The sequence below is a fragment of the Hippopotamus amphibius genome, chromosome X (assembly GCF_030028045.1).
Source record: "Hippopotamus amphibius kiboko isolate mHipAmp2 chromosome X, mHipAmp2.hap2, whole genome shotgun sequence".
NCBI lineage: Eukaryota > Metazoa > Chordata > Mammalia > Artiodactyla > Hippopotamidae > Hippopotamus > Hippopotamus amphibius.
In genome coordinates this window covers 108,764,251-108,782,459 of record NC_080203.1, presented here as the reverse complement: position 1 = coordinate 108,782,459, position 18,209 = coordinate 108,764,251, and the positions used below count along the sequence as shown (strand labels likewise).

At 38.5% G+C, this 18,209-nt stretch overlaps 1 protein-coding gene across 5 annotated transcripts in view; it reads right to left on the bottom strand.

Annotated features, from left to right (window-relative positions):
- The window catches only part of DMD (dystrophin), a 1,940,210-nt gene that overhangs the window by 498,207 nt on the left and 1,423,794 nt on the right, over nucleotides 1-18,209 (bottom strand). For all 5 annotated transcript variants that reach the window (XM_057717394.1, XM_057717395.1, XM_057717398.1 and 2 more), the window contains one exon: nucleotides 10,332-10,486. In XM_057717394.1, coding sequence (XP_057573377.1) covers nucleotides 10,332-10,486 — 155 coding nt within the window. The remainder of the gene's footprint in view (nucleotides 1-10,331; nucleotides 10,487-18,209) is intronic.

The following is an 18,209-nucleotide window of genomic DNA, read 5'->3' as shown; positions in this document are numbered from 1 at the left end:
TTTTGGTGTGCTGTAGGACCTGGTTTAGGACTACAGGACTTAGTTAAAATGAAAATGGCTACTTGGCTACACCATCAGGTAATTTTCCACACCAATAAATCACCAAGGATATGATTCCAAACGTCTCCCTTTATATGCAATCCCTGCAAGCTAGAAACATTCTAATTGCTTTAAAGGAAATGACATAAAGTGAAGCAGGCAGTTGCCACTGTGAACCTTTTAGATCCGTATGGATCATGACACTCCCTGGCCCAGAGCCCCAAGGTTTCATATTACAGGTATTACGTTATCCTATTATAAGATGGAGAGAATTCTTATGCTTCATAATCAGTTGGGAAGATTGGATCTCAGTAGTATAAAAACGAGAGTACCTAATAACTATATATACAACTGTCCTGAAGAGCCTAGAGAAATATCCTCATACTGCCAAAAGAAGTATACCTAAAAGAGCTGCCAACTGAATTTTTCAATACACCAAATCCCCTTTAGTCCTTAAGATGGACTAGAAGGTGTATTTTGCATGAGGTGAATTAAAACTAGGGTTACCCTAAACTGAGAATTTTGAGCTGGTGGCTTTAGGGTCATTCGTAGCATTAATATTTATGACCACAACATGCTACAAATATATCATAAGCAGTCCCTGACTTAATAAGAGGTTGTATCAATATTTTAAACAAATGTTCTGTTCGCATCATATCATATTCTTTACAGAGCCTCAAGGGCAGCAGCAAATCTTCATCTTTTAAGTTTCTGGAAATAATCCAAAGCCATTTAGCATCCATCATCTAATGAACTGCTTCATTCAATACACAATTACTGAGTACAATTATTCAGCAAACACAAGGTGTGGCTACACAATAATACAACAATCTTCTGAAGATCATAAAACAGTCCTTAGGTGGTTCCAGAAAAGGAATTTCAAAAATGTCTTGAGAAAGGACGGCATTTGTGGATAGAACGTGAGGCTCTTTCACGAAGTTCACGTGCCTGTCCCTCTGCTAAAGAAACAAACTGACGAACAAGCACAAATTGTGATATTATTTGCTTTTCTTTCCCAAAAATAAATCAAGTTTGTTTGTTTGTTGTTTTTTATTGTCAGAAAAATTGGGGTATGCTTTTGGGAATATATCACATATGAAAATATTATCCATCAGGTCTCAAGAGGAAAATGAAAGAGTGCTGAGAGCAAAGGGAAATCAGAAGATTAGTTTTAAGGAAAATAACTCTGGGGTCAGTGTGAATGCCAAGTGAATGCAGAGACCCAATGGTTGGGAGCACAGAGAAAAGGTGGTCACAATCCACCAGGCAAAATATGGACAAGCTTTAGGATGAGGTGAAGATGACAAAGAGAGATGAATAAAAGGCAGTAGTTTCTAGAGAAATCTTTGAAGTAGAAGTCACAGAATTTAGAAGTTAATTTAATACATGTATTAGTAGAGAAGAGCGACGGAGGAAAAGGTAGAAGGTAATTCTTAGGTTTCCAGCTTTAGAGACAATTAAGTTAAGAATTAATTTTCCCTGAAAACATAGGAAATGTAGCATTGTTTTAGGGGCAGATAACGCCTTCTACTTTAGACATTTTGGAGCCTGTAGCTAGTGCAGATGGAGATGTATGGTAGGTGGCTGGAAGTATAGTTCTAGAGATGAGGAGAAAGATGTGAGATGGAAATTGAAACTGAGGAATCTTAATGGTAGTTGAAGTTGACAAAGGTACTTGAAATGTGTATAGAGAAATGAGAGAGAGAATTAAGAATGGAATACCAAGATTTAAAGGTTGTATACAGCAAAGAGAGCCTATACTGATTATTGTTAGAACTCCCAGATTTGCATCTTGAGTCCCTACCAATGCCCAGAACTTAAGATTTTATAGCCAGCTCTCTACTCCACATCTCCACCTGGATGCATAATATACATTTCAAAAGTGACGTGTCCACATCCTCTTCCTAAAACACCTGCTTTTGGAGCCTTCTCCATGTCAGTAAACGGGTACCCCATCTTTCAGTTGCTCGGCCTAAAAACTCTGTAGTCTTCCTTGATGTGTCTCTTCCATAACTAAATCTAATCCATTACAAAACCTTTTGGGCTCTGTCCTCAAAACACAGTACAAGTCGAACATTTCTTACCACATTCACCTCTCCTACTCTGGTCCATATCACAGTTGTCTCTCGACTGAATTATGACAACAGTCTCCTAATGGTTTCACTGATTCCTTCAGTCTGTTATCACAGAGGGGCCAGATAAGCTGAAGGATGACATTCCTCTGCTCGAAACCCTCCAACGACTCCCATCTCATTCAGAGTAAAAGCTAAAGTCCTTACAGGGGTCTATAAGGCCCAATGTAATCAGGTTCCTCTTACCTCTCTGAACTCCTTGTTTCTTACACTCTTGCTTGCTTGACCCATTCCTATCATACTGGTCTCCTTAAGGTTCCTCCAACATGCCAAGCATACTACTGCCTCAGGGCATTTCCCGTCATTAGAACCCTCCCGCACTGTTTTGTTTTTTTTTCCCCCCAATTATCCACAGGGCTCACATCTCTAGGTCCTTTAGGTTTTGCTTAAAACTCACCCTTTCAGTGAGAGCTCTCTGGTCTTTTTTTTTAACATTTGTTTGTTTGTTTATTTATTTATTTATTTGGCTGCGCCAAGTCTTAGTTGCGACACATGGGATCTTTAGTTGCGGCATGCAAATTCTTAGTTGCAGCATGTGGGATCTAGTTCCCCGACCAGGGATGGAACCTGAGCTCCCTGCATTGGGAGTGTGGAGTCTTAGCCACTGGACCACCAAGGAAGTCCCCAGTGAGATCTTTCTTGACCACCATATTTAAGTAATAGCACTTGTCTTCCCCCCACCCCCATACACGCATTCTCAATTGCTTTCCCTCTTTATGTTTCCACATTTCACTTATCACAATCTTATATACCATATATTTAACTATTTTATTTGTTAATGTCTGTTTCTCAACCTTCTCCTTCCCAGAACGTAAGTAAGCTTCATGAGGGTAGGGATTTTCTCTGCTGTATGCCTAGTACCAATAACTGGGCCTATCCAGCACACACCTAGCACCAAAATATTCACCAAGTGAATGAATTCTTAAAATGTTCACGACAGATGACATTCACTGAGCTCTCACTATGTGCCAGGCATGGTGCCAAGCACTTCACACTTATTGTATTACTAGAGAAATGGGAGAATTGCAAAATAATACTGTTTTGGAAATCAAAGAAGGGAAAGTTTCAACTAGTAGAGTTGATCAACAGGACCAAGGTTAAAAAGGAGTAGACGGATAAATAAAATAGGGCAATTAGCTATTATAAAAGTTACTGACAATCTTAATGAGTCCTTTTTTCAGGAAAGTGGACATACCAGGGAAGCCAGATTGAAGTGGGTCAAAGCATAACCAGAAGCTGGAGAGGAAACAATAATGTCAATTACGGCTTTAAAAAATTTTTGATGGTAAGGGGCAACAAGGATATCTGGCTAGAAAAGTTGGTATCCTAAAAAAGTTTTTTAAGGATGAGGGAAACTTGAGTATGATGGTTGGCTGAAAGGGAGGAGCAAGAAGAAAGAAGAAATTGAAAATCCCAGAGAAAGGCAGCAGAACACTTACTAAAAAAAATATGTTGGAGAATGTGAAAGAGATCCAGTGTTCAGCTAGAGTAGCTCTTTAGTGCACACAAAATAGGGCTCAATAATTTTTCTCGCTTTTCTTCTTTCTTTAAAGTGAAAAAGAGAAAGGACCTAAGGATAGAGAAGCAAGGAGTGATTTACAAGCGCTCCATGGTTGCCAAAGGTGGAGAACACCAGTGATAATTTTTCAGTTTCTCAACTATTAATTGTCATTATTAAAATTTGAAACATATTATTAGAGCAGACAGGAGAATACTGAGATGTTCTTTTAAGGATAGCATACTTGCATATATGTCCATGCATATACACATGTACACACATACATGCTAAATCTTTCTTGGAACCTAGAGAAAGTTTTTAGGTATCTGGGAGCTTTTGCAAGGAACTTCTAGCCATGCTGAACCCTCTGATACTACAACCAGCCCCGCTACTTGATGAGTTTGCTCCTTGCTGATTGGTAGTTGGAGAAGCCCTCCTATAGCTACAGACTGACAATTCAGAGTTAATGCTCATTTCTTGTTTCAAGAGTGATCCTGGAATAGAAATAAGGAAATGAAATCTCATGACAGTGTCATCATAAAGTCATCAGCCAGATGGCAGTCCTTGAAATCTAATCCTTAGAGGCTTCTCACAATGATATGTAATATCACATCTAATATTATCTTATTCACCAATTCATATCTATTCACAGAGATTGAAGGGAAAGAAATGAACTTGCAGAGACCCACATTTCTGGCTTTATATGTTAACATGGACTCTATCAGGCATATGATCAGGAAACAAAATATTTTTCCTACATAGGTCACGATGATGATCTATGTTCTTATAGGAATTGCTAAACTAAAGAATTTACTTGAGAAGCAGCCTTTGCTTTTATTCATGAATGGTAGATTATCCTTTTAGGTGCACGTGGCTATTTATATTTACCTATATAAAATGGTAATTAAAGGTCCTATAAAAGCCAGTACAGAATCTGAAGATTCCTCTGACCTATTAATAAACTTAAATTGAACACTAAAATACAAAACAAAATTAGTTCACTTTTATTTTTGAATGTCTTGAAGCTATAGCCTACCAGTATATGGTATCAAAGTAAAGTTCTTCCAAGTTACATTTTTTATATCTTATTTAACATTCAAAAATTTGAAACTGAAGTAAAGATTTTATTGCTTTACACAGGCTTCCAAATGCCCAAAATTCTTGCATATATTTATCTATATGACTCAAAGTTTCAGTGCAGGCAATACATCAGTGCTCAGTGGTAAAAGCTGAATCGTGAGAAATTATGTAATCAGAATGCTTTCAACAGTCTCCCCTACCTAAAAAGTCTTCATTATAGATATTTTTCAAAGACATGAGATACTTTTATTCCCTAAACCAAATATCAAGAATGTCTCCTTTAAAATTATGTTTATAGGATTAACAACAAAAGTAAAAGTGTTTATATTCTGTGATAGTTGTAGTTTTTGAGACTTTAAATGTCAACTCTAGAAGGTGGATAAATAGAAGAAATAAGGTAGAAATAAGGACGTGGAATAACGTGAACCACTTTGTAAAGGAAATACTCTTTATCTACAAAATTTGGCAAAATCTCTTTCTGAAGTAATATAGTATGTAAGTGTTACAAATGTATGCTAAACTGCTTAGGGGAATATAAAGAAAGACCACCTAGAGCAGGACGATCAGTGGGGAAGCCACTAGTTACCTGTGGCTCTTGAGCACCTGAAAGGTGGCTGATGAGCTGGAAGCAATGAATTTTAAATTTTATTTAATTGTAATAATTTAAATTTAAATGGCCACCTACTATGGCTAGTGGCTACCCTACTGAACAGCACAAATCTAGAGGAGGAGGAGGACGTTCTGGGTTTAGCTGGGTGGGATACTAGATAAAAAGGTCAAAATGCAGAAGATCACACAAAGGGTTTTCTTGTTCTTGATCTATCTAGCACAAGATCTATAAGAACATAAAATGAGAGAAGATGTAGCCAAGTAAAATATGGTTTAATCTGTGCAGATGACACAAAGCACATACACAGAATGTGAACTTCCCATGTAAAGGTATCATTAGCTAATAGAGAATGCAGCTGTCCTCATGCCCTTTCACACGGACCAGAACAACCACCCAGCCCAAATGGCCCACTTTTATGACCACCCTACATGCCAGAACGCTGTGCGTGAACATACGACCTACATGACTACACTGTATTGACTCAGATTTCACTGGCTGTCTCTCCAGGGAACTTCCTGCTGTCCAGCTACAGCATGACAGTTTATCAGTTTCTTCTTTCCACACCCTTGGTGGCAGACATTCTCTATAGGCTGGCTCCACCCAAATTCCTAGATACTAGAGGTGGTTTTGTGGCACAGTTCTGACCCGCAAGTTCCTGGGAAAGCCCCTGTCTTCCTGACACCAGCACTGCCTCTTCTGCTGCTGCTGTTCTCAGGGAAGGCATATGTTCCCAGGGAAATGCCAAGAAGAACAAGGAGACTTTGGGGTTGACATTGCTGAGCTCCCAAGCCCATGTCAGGACTTGCCTAACTCTGAGCCTCTCATTAAGTGCCAGAAACAGACCTCCATTAGGTAGGCTATGGAACTTGGGTTTTCCATTATGAAACTGAAAGCAATGCCAACGGATACATTTTTCTTCTGTGTTGAGTTAGTGGCACAGCAGAACACTTATCGTTAGTTATTTTGTTTGTGTGTTCATTTAGCTATTTAATTGAAAGTTTTGGGCGTAGATTTGCAAGGCAGAAATAGAGACCCAGATGTAGAGAACAAACATGTGGACAGCAAGTGGGGAAAGTGGGGAGGGTTGGGGGGGAATGAATTGGGAGATTGGGATTGCCATACATACGTTACTAATAAGAAAAAAAAAAACCAAATCGTACACTCTAATTATATGCAGTTTATTGTCTGTTTACTGTATCTCAGTGAAAGGTCTTTAAAAAAAAGTTCTGGGGGTAGATACTATGTGCCAAGCTAAGGGCTAGGTAATACGGTGGACAAACAGCCGATGTGTATACCCTCACACAGCAGACATTCTCATAAGAGACAAAGACCAGCAAATACTTAAGTACAGTGTAGTGAGGGAAGGATTATAACAGAGTGTAGGCTTTGGGGTTGGCAGTCAGAGAAGGCTTCCTGGAGGAAATGGCATTTACACCCAGACCTGGATAATGAATAAAACGTAACCACGCAAAAAGGAAGCAAGTAACAGAGAAGACAAAATATAACTGTGAGGAAATGAACACAGCTCAACGTTATTTATGGGGAGCAGAGATTGAGGGAGAGCAGAAACTTAAGCTGGAGTTTTAAGGAAAGGCCATATTGTACAAGATCTTAAAGTCATTTAAAGGAGGGTGGACTGTCTTCAAACAATAATGGATAAGCCACTAAAGCCTTTAAAGCTGGGGGGAGGGTGAGCTATATGAAGGCACTATATTTAGAAAGATCACCCTGCCTTCTGTGTAGAGGATGGGTAAGAAGCAGGAAGACGAGAAGGAGCGAAACCAGTTAGGTGAAAGATGTAGTCGTTTAAGCAAGACACGATAGTTGAAGAGCAGGGAGAAAGAGAAGTAACTGGATTTGAAAGCTATTTAGGCAATAAATAGCTATGTGATCGCTTGGCTACTGGGATCGTGTTCAATAGAAGGACGAGTCAAGCATGAGTTTCCAATGTGGACAACTGAATGGGCTGTGGAAACGTTCACCGGAGAGGGATCATAGGAAGAGAAGTAGGTTGCATTTGGAGAAAGAGGTCGTAAGAGGACAGAGATGAGTCCAGCTTTGGGCCTATGAAGTTTGAAGTTCCCGAGGGACGCTAAAATGAAATCAATAGAAGATGCAGGTCTGAAACTCAAAGATCACTCTCAGCTGCAAATGGTATAAATGGATAGTCATCAGCAGACAAACTACACAAGTGGGTGCCTTTTCACAGAGTATATGTGAGAAAGAAACAGGGAAGAACTTTACAGGCATGAGTCAAATTAGCTTGGCAAATCACAGATTCTTTACGGGCTAGTGAAAATATAACTTGGTTTTTAACTTTCTATTTTACTTTACCCATTGGAGAAAGAACTATATACCTTCCTTAGGTGGTAGCTTTTTAGGGACCAAGTCAACAAATATAAACTGGAAGCCCCTCCTCTGAGGGATCCAAAGACCTTACAAAAGTGATCAGAAGAATGAGAGGGCTGTTTGGAGATTCAAGGAACATGAAAGAGTGACACAGACGGGACAGACCTCTCTTGAAGCCCTCATTTTATATCTTCTTTTTGGCCCCTTCTTGGCTTACATTCCCTAAACTCACCAAATTAATCTCTGATCTTAATTTGCCTACCTACAGACGCCTCTCTTTGAGAAGCAGGTAATTTCCACTGAGATCTTTTTTTTTTAATTAATTTATTATTTTTTGGGGGGGTACACCAAGTTCAATCATCTGTTTTTATACACATATCCCCGTATTCCCTCCCTCCCTCAACTCCCCCCCCACCCTCCCTCGAGTCCCCCCCACCCTCCCCATCCCAGTCCTCTAAGGCATCTTCCATCCTCGTTCCACTGAGATCTTAACTACTGACTCTCTGATACCAATTGATTACATATGAATAAGTCTACCTGAGCCTGATCTGCCCTCATTTAACTGAATAATCAGAGAGCAGATTTGTATTTGGAGCAAAAAGTACAAACCGTGCCACTAAGAGGAGGCAGGAACTTTGAGAACTTTTTTTTTTCTAATTATCAGTTCCCTATTCAATCTCATCCTCTCGTCACCAGGGTTCCATTGATAGGGCCCCAAATATAACTCCCCAACTTCAGGTTGAGTCTTCTTTTCCATGGCCATCTGAACACCCATTGTCTGGAATTCAGGGCTAGAGCTGCTCTATTCCCCCAGGATGACCAGCTTAAATCCCGTTTCACAGGAGTTTATACTCTTCAATCTTTACCTCAATTTCAAGATTAACTTGGTCTCTCAATTTCCATATATTAATAGTTCCTTACTCCTAACAGTTTCTGCTTAGTTCAAAATCTGTTTTTGTTTTCCTTAATGGTGCCTTTTTTTTCTTAATAAAGGCCACCTACCTGACTTCAGTAAGTCATGTTATCTTCTGGAACTCATTTACCTCTCACTGTGGTCTTCCGTATCACCATACAGGTACTATTTTGCCCCTGTTTTCTGACAGAACTGAAAGTGAGTACCCAATAATCTTTGACTTCCCATAGCATGAACAAGGTAACTCTATATTACATAGCAACATCATTCAACAAATATTTACTCTGCAGAATTATTTCAATAGCCAAGATATGGAAGCAACCTAAATGTCCATAGATGAATGAATGCATAAAGACGATATGATGGAATATTACTCAAGTGTAAAAAATTGGAATCTTGCCATTTTTGACCACATGGAGGGATCCAGAGGGTATTATGCTGAGTAAGTCAGAGAAAGACAAATACTGCATGATTTCACTTACATGTGTAATCTAAAAAAACAAAGCAAAACTAACAAAACAAAATGAAAACAGATGCATATATACAGAGAACAAATGGGTGGTTGCCAGATGGGAGGAGGGGGTAAAAGGGTGAAATAGGTGAAGGGGAGTAAGAGGTACAAATCTCCAGTTATACAACAGATAAGCAATGCAGATGTAATATACAGCACAAGGAATATGGTGAATAACATTGTAATAACTTTGTATGGGGACAGATGGTTACTAGGCTTATCACAGTGATAATTTCACAATATGTGCAAATGTTAAATCACTACATAGTATACCAGAAACTAACATAATATTGTCCATCAGCTACATTTCAATTAAAAAAGTACAAATAAGGCTTCCTAGGTGGCGCAGTGGTTAAGAATCCGCCTGCCAATGCAGAGGTCATGGGTTCGATCCCAGCTCCAGGAAGATCCCACATGCTGCGGAGCAACTAAGCCCGTGTGCCAAAAAAAAAAAAAAAAAAGTACAAATATTTACCAGCTCCCTACTGTATCACCTGGTTCAGGACGGGTTAAATAAGAAAGATAGCCTCTGTCCTCAGGGAGTTTAGACTAATGTAAAGGACAAACATTAAACCGTTAGTTCCATAATTCATGTTTTAGTTTATAATTTTGTTTATAATTAGGATAAATGTTTATAAAAGACAAGCACAAAGGGTTAAGAGTGGATAACAAAGAGACAGGACCTAGTTTGAGGCGATGGTGTCTCTAAGAGCTGTTGATTTCCGTAGATACATAATGGGAAATGAAGTTATGAGTCGTTACACTACACAAGTTTTCCCATTGGGTGTGTGGAGTGAGATACCATGATGGCTCCACAGACAGCTATAACTCCATCGTGAAGCCCAAAGTGACTTCCTTGTCAGACTAAAGATGGGGCAGTATGTGGCATGATGGAAAGAACAGTATTTCTTCAGATAGAGTTCTCAAAGCAGACTGATAAATGGCTCTGACAGCCAAAAATCAGTCTTTTGTTTTTGTATAATTGCTTAGTTATGTCACTACCTTTCTGACTGGGCAAGTCATTTCTTCAGTCTTCGGGTCCCTCATCTTTAAAATAAGAGCACTTGGGCAAGACTGTGAGTTTAGTCGGCATTTGTCACCTTGGATCCTCCCAAAGCCCTGGTTTAGCAGGACAGGAAAACAAATCTGCATCGTCCATTAGAGTCAGCAAATAGTTTCAGAAATAATGTAGTTCATACCTTTTATGAATGCTGGCCCAAGAGGCATTGATGTTCTCTGTTATCATGTGTACTTTTCTGGTATCGTCTGCAGAATAATCCCGAAGAAGTTTCAGCGCCAAGTCATTGGCCACATCTACATTTATCTGCCACTGGCGGAGGTCTTTGGCCAATTGCTATAGACGCACATGGGAAAGAGAATGAATGTCAGTTTTCTCTTGCACTCTCTAGTTGGACTTTCTTAAAATGCTTCACAAATAGCTTCTGAATCCTCAGGTCAGAGCATGTCTACATGATTGCTTTTAACCTACCGTGTGTGGTTTAGTCAATCATGATAGAATAAGCTAACCCACTTTTCATGACAAAACTTTTCAAATACAGCATCTTGAGCAATAATCAGTATTAGGTATTTCAACTTAGTAGCAATTAATTGGAAACAAACTTGGCTTAATTGTTTGTATCATGGGAGAGAACAAACTACAAAAATTAGCTCTGAAATAATTGTTGAGTATGACACAGACCAAAACTTGAACAGAAAAAAATATCGCATATATTTCTTTCCCTCGTCATTAACTTGTTGAATTGTTTATGCAATTAGTGCCATCTACTGGCATTCAACTAAAGCTGCATACAGAAAATATTAAGCATCAAAAAAAAACAAAACAGTGCTGTTATTCTAGTTATGAACTTCTTTAAAGGATCAGTTTATTCATAATACTTTTAAAATATCCAACTTTAAAATCAGAATAAAATTTTAAACATAAGAATCTAAACCGAATGACATATGCTTTCTTTTTTATCTTTAACAACTGAGTATTATCAAACCGTGTATTTCATCACTTAAAATATATATCGAAGAAAGAAATAAACCAATGATAGGTTTATCTGGACGCATATTAACCCCAAGTTTCTATTAAACACTGCTTCAAGTGCATGAAAGAGGCTTCCAAGCATTACGGTATTATTAAATTACTAAGATAGTTATATCAAATCCAACATGGTGGGTTAAATGGACAAAGGAATAATAACATGCAATTCAAATGAGAGAAAGGATAAAAAGTTTCTATAGAAAAGGAAAAAAATCAACTTTCAAAAAATGAAAAAAATAAAGGTATTACAACTTGACACCAATTAAGTTAAAAAAAAAAAAATCCAAAGCTGGAAAGACTGTAGCCAAACTAGCACTGCTGCTGTGAATAGCATCTATTAGGACAATTTGGCAATATATATCAATTCAGCAATATATATTAAGTGACATACAAATGCTTATTCCCATTGACCCAGTAATCTAATTTTTATATCTCCTAGTAAAATATTTAAAAGAAAAGACATACATTATAGGAATAAAGGCCTTCATTAACTAAGATAGTAAAAAAAAATGAGAAACAATTTCAGTGTTTAATGAGGACATTAAAGTAAGGCAATACATCAACCCAGTGGTCCAATATGCAGTAAATGTGCACAGAAATCGCAAGGAAAAACAAAAAAACAAACAAAAACCCAGAACACAATTTCTACCTTCACTGTATTTTTTAAAATTTATTTATTTTATTTTATTTTATTTTATTTCTTATTTATTTATTGGCTGCGTTGGGTCTCTGTTGCTGCACACAGGCTTTCTCTAGTTGCTGTGAGTGGGGGCTACTCTTCGTTGTGGTGCATGGGCTCCTCATTGTAGTGGCTTCTCTTGTTGTGGAGCACAGGCCCTAGGCACGTGGGCTTCAATAGTTGCGGCACATGGGCTCATTAGTTGTGGCTCACGGGCTCTAGGGCACAGTCTCAACAGTTGTGGCGCACGGGCTTAGCTGCTCCGTGGCATGTGGAATCTTCCCAGAGCAGGGCTCAAACCCGTGTCCCCTGCATTGGCAGGCGGATTCTTAACCACTGCACCACCTAGGAAGTCCTTCACTGTATTTCTTAAATCTGCAAGAGTACATTGACATGAACTGGAAGTGGAAAAGAAAAAACTGAAATTCATGTTTCTGAAAAGAGTAATCATTTTTATTTTAATATTTGTTCTTTTATGTTAATGTGATTTATGATAAAAATCAAACACTAGTACTTTCAGCATAGTTTCAGTATATTTGAGTAGACTCCTGTTCCTTGAAAATGTATAATCAGTATATAATCTGGCATTTCTCTGTTAATCAGAACATCCTATTCTAGAATCAAATGAAATAATTGTGTTTATTGCATATAGCAAATAGACCCAGGTAACTGAACTAGTAGCAAGCAGTTAAAGCCAGTATCACTAACTTAATGCTGTAAAAGTGAAAAGAGAGACAATTTCTAAAGGCACAGAGTTGCTGTACTACAAAGCAATTAAAATTTAACCTTGTGGAATACCTGCCTTTTCTTATATACTCCTTTCTATCAAGCCCTGAAGCTCCTGTTTTCCATTTTGTATATCCTCACACTGTCCAAAAGCCTTTCTGAGGTGAAACACACACACCAAAGGTTTTCCCTTTCTAGAAATTTCCTACAGTATAAAATTACCTCTTCTTCCCTTTCCTTCTTCGCTTAAGCTACTTTTAACCTATAGTGTTAAAAGTAATGTATACTAAGATATGAAAGACCAATTGGCCCTTATTATCCAGAAGATGGTATTTGCACTTTAAAAGAAGAGCTTATTATCATCTATTAAATCTCTAATTGGCAGCATAAGAATCTACAAAACTGACACCAATAACTTAGTTACCTTTTAGTAAGCCAATTCCTTTTTAAGAAAAATGCAATTGCTAAAGAAATACCTATTAAGAACCGACATCAGAGCATATATGTATAGTTTTAACAATATAAAATGTTAATTAAAATTTTAATAACTATAATTAAAAATCATTTATTTTATCTAAGGAAGAAAAACAATCTTGGAAGTCAACCCTCACTCATTGGTTGCTACTTGAAAAGTCTAGATACAAGAGGATACACTCTTTGGTTCTAATCTATAGAGCATAAAAAATACCTAAAAGTAGAAGTTGAAAAGTATGCTAAAATTTCCAAAATCTTGAAGGACATAGCAGGCTAAAGTTTAATCAGAGACTTCATAGTAAAAAAAAGTAGTAAAAGAGTAAGGCTTGATTTCAAACCAGAGTTTTTGGTACACTTTAATGCTTAAAAGGCAAAATTGGCAAGCCATATATTTTTCTTCAAATTCGTATTCACACTGAAATTTAAATTTTTATGCCTAAGGAAATCTTGACTGAATGCTATCCTTCACTGCATACTGCTCAGGTTTTGCTATGATGTAGGATTAAAAGGAAAAAAATCCCACTGACCTTGACTAACACTGACAGGGCTAAGGCCCTTATCTGAGCTCAAAGGTTCTCAAGCACAGCACCCTTTTCTCCCTTCTTAAAGACATTCACCAGAAAGACTGGTTTCCCTTCCTCCTAAGGTAATAATATGTTGACCACCTTGAGCTTTAACCAAGTGTCATTCACACCAGGAACAATGACCTTGACCAGCTTTGCCTACTACTGTGAAATTTACTACTGGGACAACTCCAGATCACAGAAGTGTAACATTCAAAAATACAACAGAATTCACACACACTCTTTTTAGTTCTGAATGCCATTTACAATGGCATACACTACAGGGAATTGTGTGGTGATCGTGGTGTGTGAAGAAATTCAAAATACTGTGAGCACTAGCCCATAAAAAAGATGATTTTGTAGGCGTACATATATGTGTGTATGTGTTTTCTAGAAGGAACGTAAAATGCTCAAACTCCAAAAGATTGTGTCCCCAACCAGGAAAGAAATATTTCTTTTTCAAACCTCACATGACGCTGCTACAATATGTGCTTGGTATTTATACACAGAATTTTAGGCAGAAAAAATAATGATGGACTATGGGACAACCTGAATTCATTTCAAGAATTTTGAGTATTAAAATTTTTTAATTTTAATGTATGCTTTCTCTTTTTTCTTTGTAAGAACTCTTCTTAGGAATACTGCCCTGACACAAGGGAAAACAAGGAAGGAATAGAGAGTATTTAAGAGTCTGGGCAACAGAATGAGCCTGCTGGGTTTGAATCCTGACTTGATCACTTACTAGTTATGTGACAAATGGGAAAGTAATTATACTCTCTATGCCTCAGTTTCCCCTTTTATTAAGTGGGTATATTAACAGTATTTACCTTGAAAGATTATTATGAGGATTAATTTATAAAATCCAGGGAAAACAGAGTGGTGCCTGGTTATATCATCATTACTACTACTACTACTAGTACTACTACGATTACTACTACTATTGCTGCTATTTTTAATGACTCATACTACAGCCACCACAGGGTGAGCTTCTACTGAATGAAAAAAAGGGACGCACTGTTTTATAGACATTGTCTATAACACTGCACCTCTAAAAGTGGCCCTTTAATGTAGAAGACAAATGTGAGTATGTAGACCTACAGTTTTAAAGTTGAGGATTGTTTAAATGTGTTCTGGCATATTCACCTACAAACGAATTCGGGTTTGTTTCAGGTGAACTCGATTTAAAAAATTTTGATGGCTCTGACTCAAAGGAGCGTCATAAAAAGCAATGCAGCGTAGTGAAAAGGCATCTTCCCAGGAAGTCTTGATTGGCCATTGTCTTGCAGTTTGATCTTAAAGTTATCAATTAGCCTTCTGAGTTCCAGTTTTGTTGTCTGTAAAATAGGATGGGGCTACTTCTGCTGCTTACGCCTCAGGTTTCTTATGAGGTCAAAAGCAAAATCAAAGTGCTTATGTGAAAGAAAATTCATATTTTATGGCAAGAAAAGAAACATTTAAATACAAAAAATCTTCTCTGCCCTTTGGCCTGCTCTCTCCCCTCTACTGTGCATTGTGTATCTGCATTACGCATTGACCAGACCTCCCGCATCAGCGGGAATGCCTGCTCAACCATAAAGAGCCGCATTCTCCCAGTATCAACAAAACAACTCCTTAAAAGATAACATTCCCCCCCCCCTTTTTTTTAAACATTCCTTCATGATCTTGGAAGGGGTCACATGACTCACCACAATTATGCTTAGATCTGGATTATGTAAACTGTCAGTAATACATCATTTGATGTACAGCCCTGCATCTCAAAAAAACTTATGTAACTGTGCCTTGACCTCTAATGGGCAGAACAGTTCTCAGAGCTTTCTCAGATGCTCTTCCGAGGTCATAATCCTCAAATTTGGCTCGAATAAAATTTTCATTTCTTTCTTAGGTTGACTGATTAATTTTTCGTCAACACTTGGAAATTTATAAAACAGGATCCTAATATACTTACAGATAAAAGGTTCTACATATTGGGTTTTCTCATTTTGCCTTAGATACCATGTTTGTGTACATGAACTAAGAGATTCATTTAAAAACAATGTAGCTCTGTGAGTTAACAGCTAAGAGCTTATTAGCTCTTAGATCCATTCTCTGCCCCTCTCCTACTCTACTTAGTAGTGCAAATGTACTAACCACTTTAGGGGATCAGACATTCCCAGGATTTCTTGCTAGCCGGCTTCTAGCTGAGTTAGGCTGGTGACAGAGCAGGAGGAAGGGTGAAACTAGAGTATATGTCTCCCTCTACGTGGGGAGTGTCTTCTTTGTGTCTCCATTTCCTACTGAACACACCCTCTCTCTATAGTTTCAGTACCTGCTGTGCAACCCCCACAGTGGTCAAGTTAGCACCAGGTGACTCTGGTTTCTGGGCTTTGGCGACACGTATTGGCTCTCCAGCCCTTGAAGTGGTAACAGCTTCCCGATGTCACTGAACTCTGAGTTGCCTCACTATGTCCTATTGGACTTCTCAGTTCCTTCATTAGCCACGAACCAGTCCTCCGTATTTAAATCCCCTCTGCTTAAAATATCTAGTGTGGTTTCTAAAACAGACCCTGATGATATGAACTGGAAGAAGTCACACAGCAAATGACCCTACCTATAATGACACAGGGGCAATTTAACATCAAGCATAAGTTCCATGAAATATCAGACTTTACATCTTGCATCCTTCTCTCCAGCTTCAGAGGAAGAGGTGACACTTGCGCTCAAGCACACTGATTCCTCCATCTGGACACTCCTCATCCTCCTCCGTGTACTCCCTTCTCTGTGTCTTTTCAATCTCTTGCCTCTCTGCAAGGTCTTTCTCCACAGTTTTCAAACATGAGTCTCTCCCCCACCTTTAAACAACGACAAAATCTGCTATCGTTTTCTTTCCTTTCACAGTTAACCTCCTCAGAAGGCAAATGCTCACTCGTTGCCTCAACTTGACCACATTCTTGCCACTCTATAATTCATCAACATCAGGCTTCTGCCCTCACCACCTCACTAAAACTATCCTGAAAGAAGTCAGTGTGGCACATCGGATTACTGACCTGACCTCAATTCTTTACCCCACCTCCTATCCATGCCCTTTGCTATGTAACTTTGAATTTCCTGCTACAAAAGGCAGACTTTACTTCCTTGCCCTTGACAATGAGCTTGGCCACGTGACTTGTTTTGCCTAATCCTAGCGGGATGTTAACAGAAGTGACATAAGCAGAGGCTTAAAACACGCTTCTGCAGTGGGGTTGGCGCTTCTGCAGTGGGGCTGGCCCTTCTGCACTTCTGGCATTATCATGAGACAAACATGTCCTGGGCCAGCCTGCTCATCCCTGGAGAAGGATGAGTGATATGTGGAGAGGAGTCAGCCCAATCAATCTGCAGCGTGAAACACTGCCACCCCAGACGAGCTGCAAACTCGTGACGAAATCAATGCTAATTGTTGCATGCCACTGGCATTCTGAAGTTGTTTGTCATGCAGCATTTTTGTGAAACTACTTGACTGATTCAGTCACTAAAGGCCAAAGTCTGTAGAAAGTTTTAGGTTCTCATTTACTTGATCTGAGCGCAGCAACTGGTGCTATTGACTGCTCTGTTCTTCTTGAGGCTCCCTCCTTCCTTGGTCCCCGCTTTTTGGGTGTCCTCTGTATACTCTTTTCTGGCTGTCCCTTAAGTGTTGGTGTTCCCCAAGGTTCTGTCCCTAGCTCACCCTTCTCCCTCTGCGGTCTAAGTTGATCCTCAACTAGAGGAGGAGGCAGAGAGCACACGCATGAAGAAGATGTATCACAATTTTCCCTTCTATCCAAATCTTCTACCTCCATTGCCACTGCCTTAAGCCCTCACCGCCTCTTACTTGGACATGGCAATAACCTTTTTATTGGCTCCTTCTCTCTACTCTCAAACTAGACCTTCCATCCATGTATAGATGCTCAAGGGATCTTTCTGAAATGCAAATATAACATCACTCCTCTGTAAAACCTTTCAATGGCTCCCTGTTACCTACAAGACAAAGTGCAAACCTCTCTCTTTGGATTACAAAGCCCTCAAATATATGATCCTTACATAAATATCCACTTTCATCTTTTGTTATCTCCTTTCCTCCATCTCCTTTCCTCTTACGCAATCCCATAATTGCCCATACAAAAACCCTGAAAGGTTAAGTGACTTGTTGAAGGTGACATAGCTTGTCAGTGAAAGAGGCATCACAGAAATGTAGGTCTCTTGGCTTCAATATTTAGGGTTCAATCTACTTAAAGAAGATATGTTTCCACATAAAAGAATTTAAAGAAGATGGTTGGATTTATTATAATTGAATTTAGAAGACTATAAAATAGTCTCCTTGATGATTATAGCATGATTGGGAAATTACTGTGCATAATAAAGAAAGACATTGCCAAACAAAGACAGCAGAAAAACATACATATTTGGTTTATTTTAAAAAATAACTAAACAGTTTACTCCTAAGTGTAAATTAATGCTCTATACATATTTATTGGGAAAAAGAAACACAATTTCTTTCTTGCTTGTGTGAATTAAAATGACCCAGAAAACCTCTTCATGGATATATAAAAGAAATGTTAAAATATCTGTAAGGAAGCTATTTCAAAAGTCAAGCCTC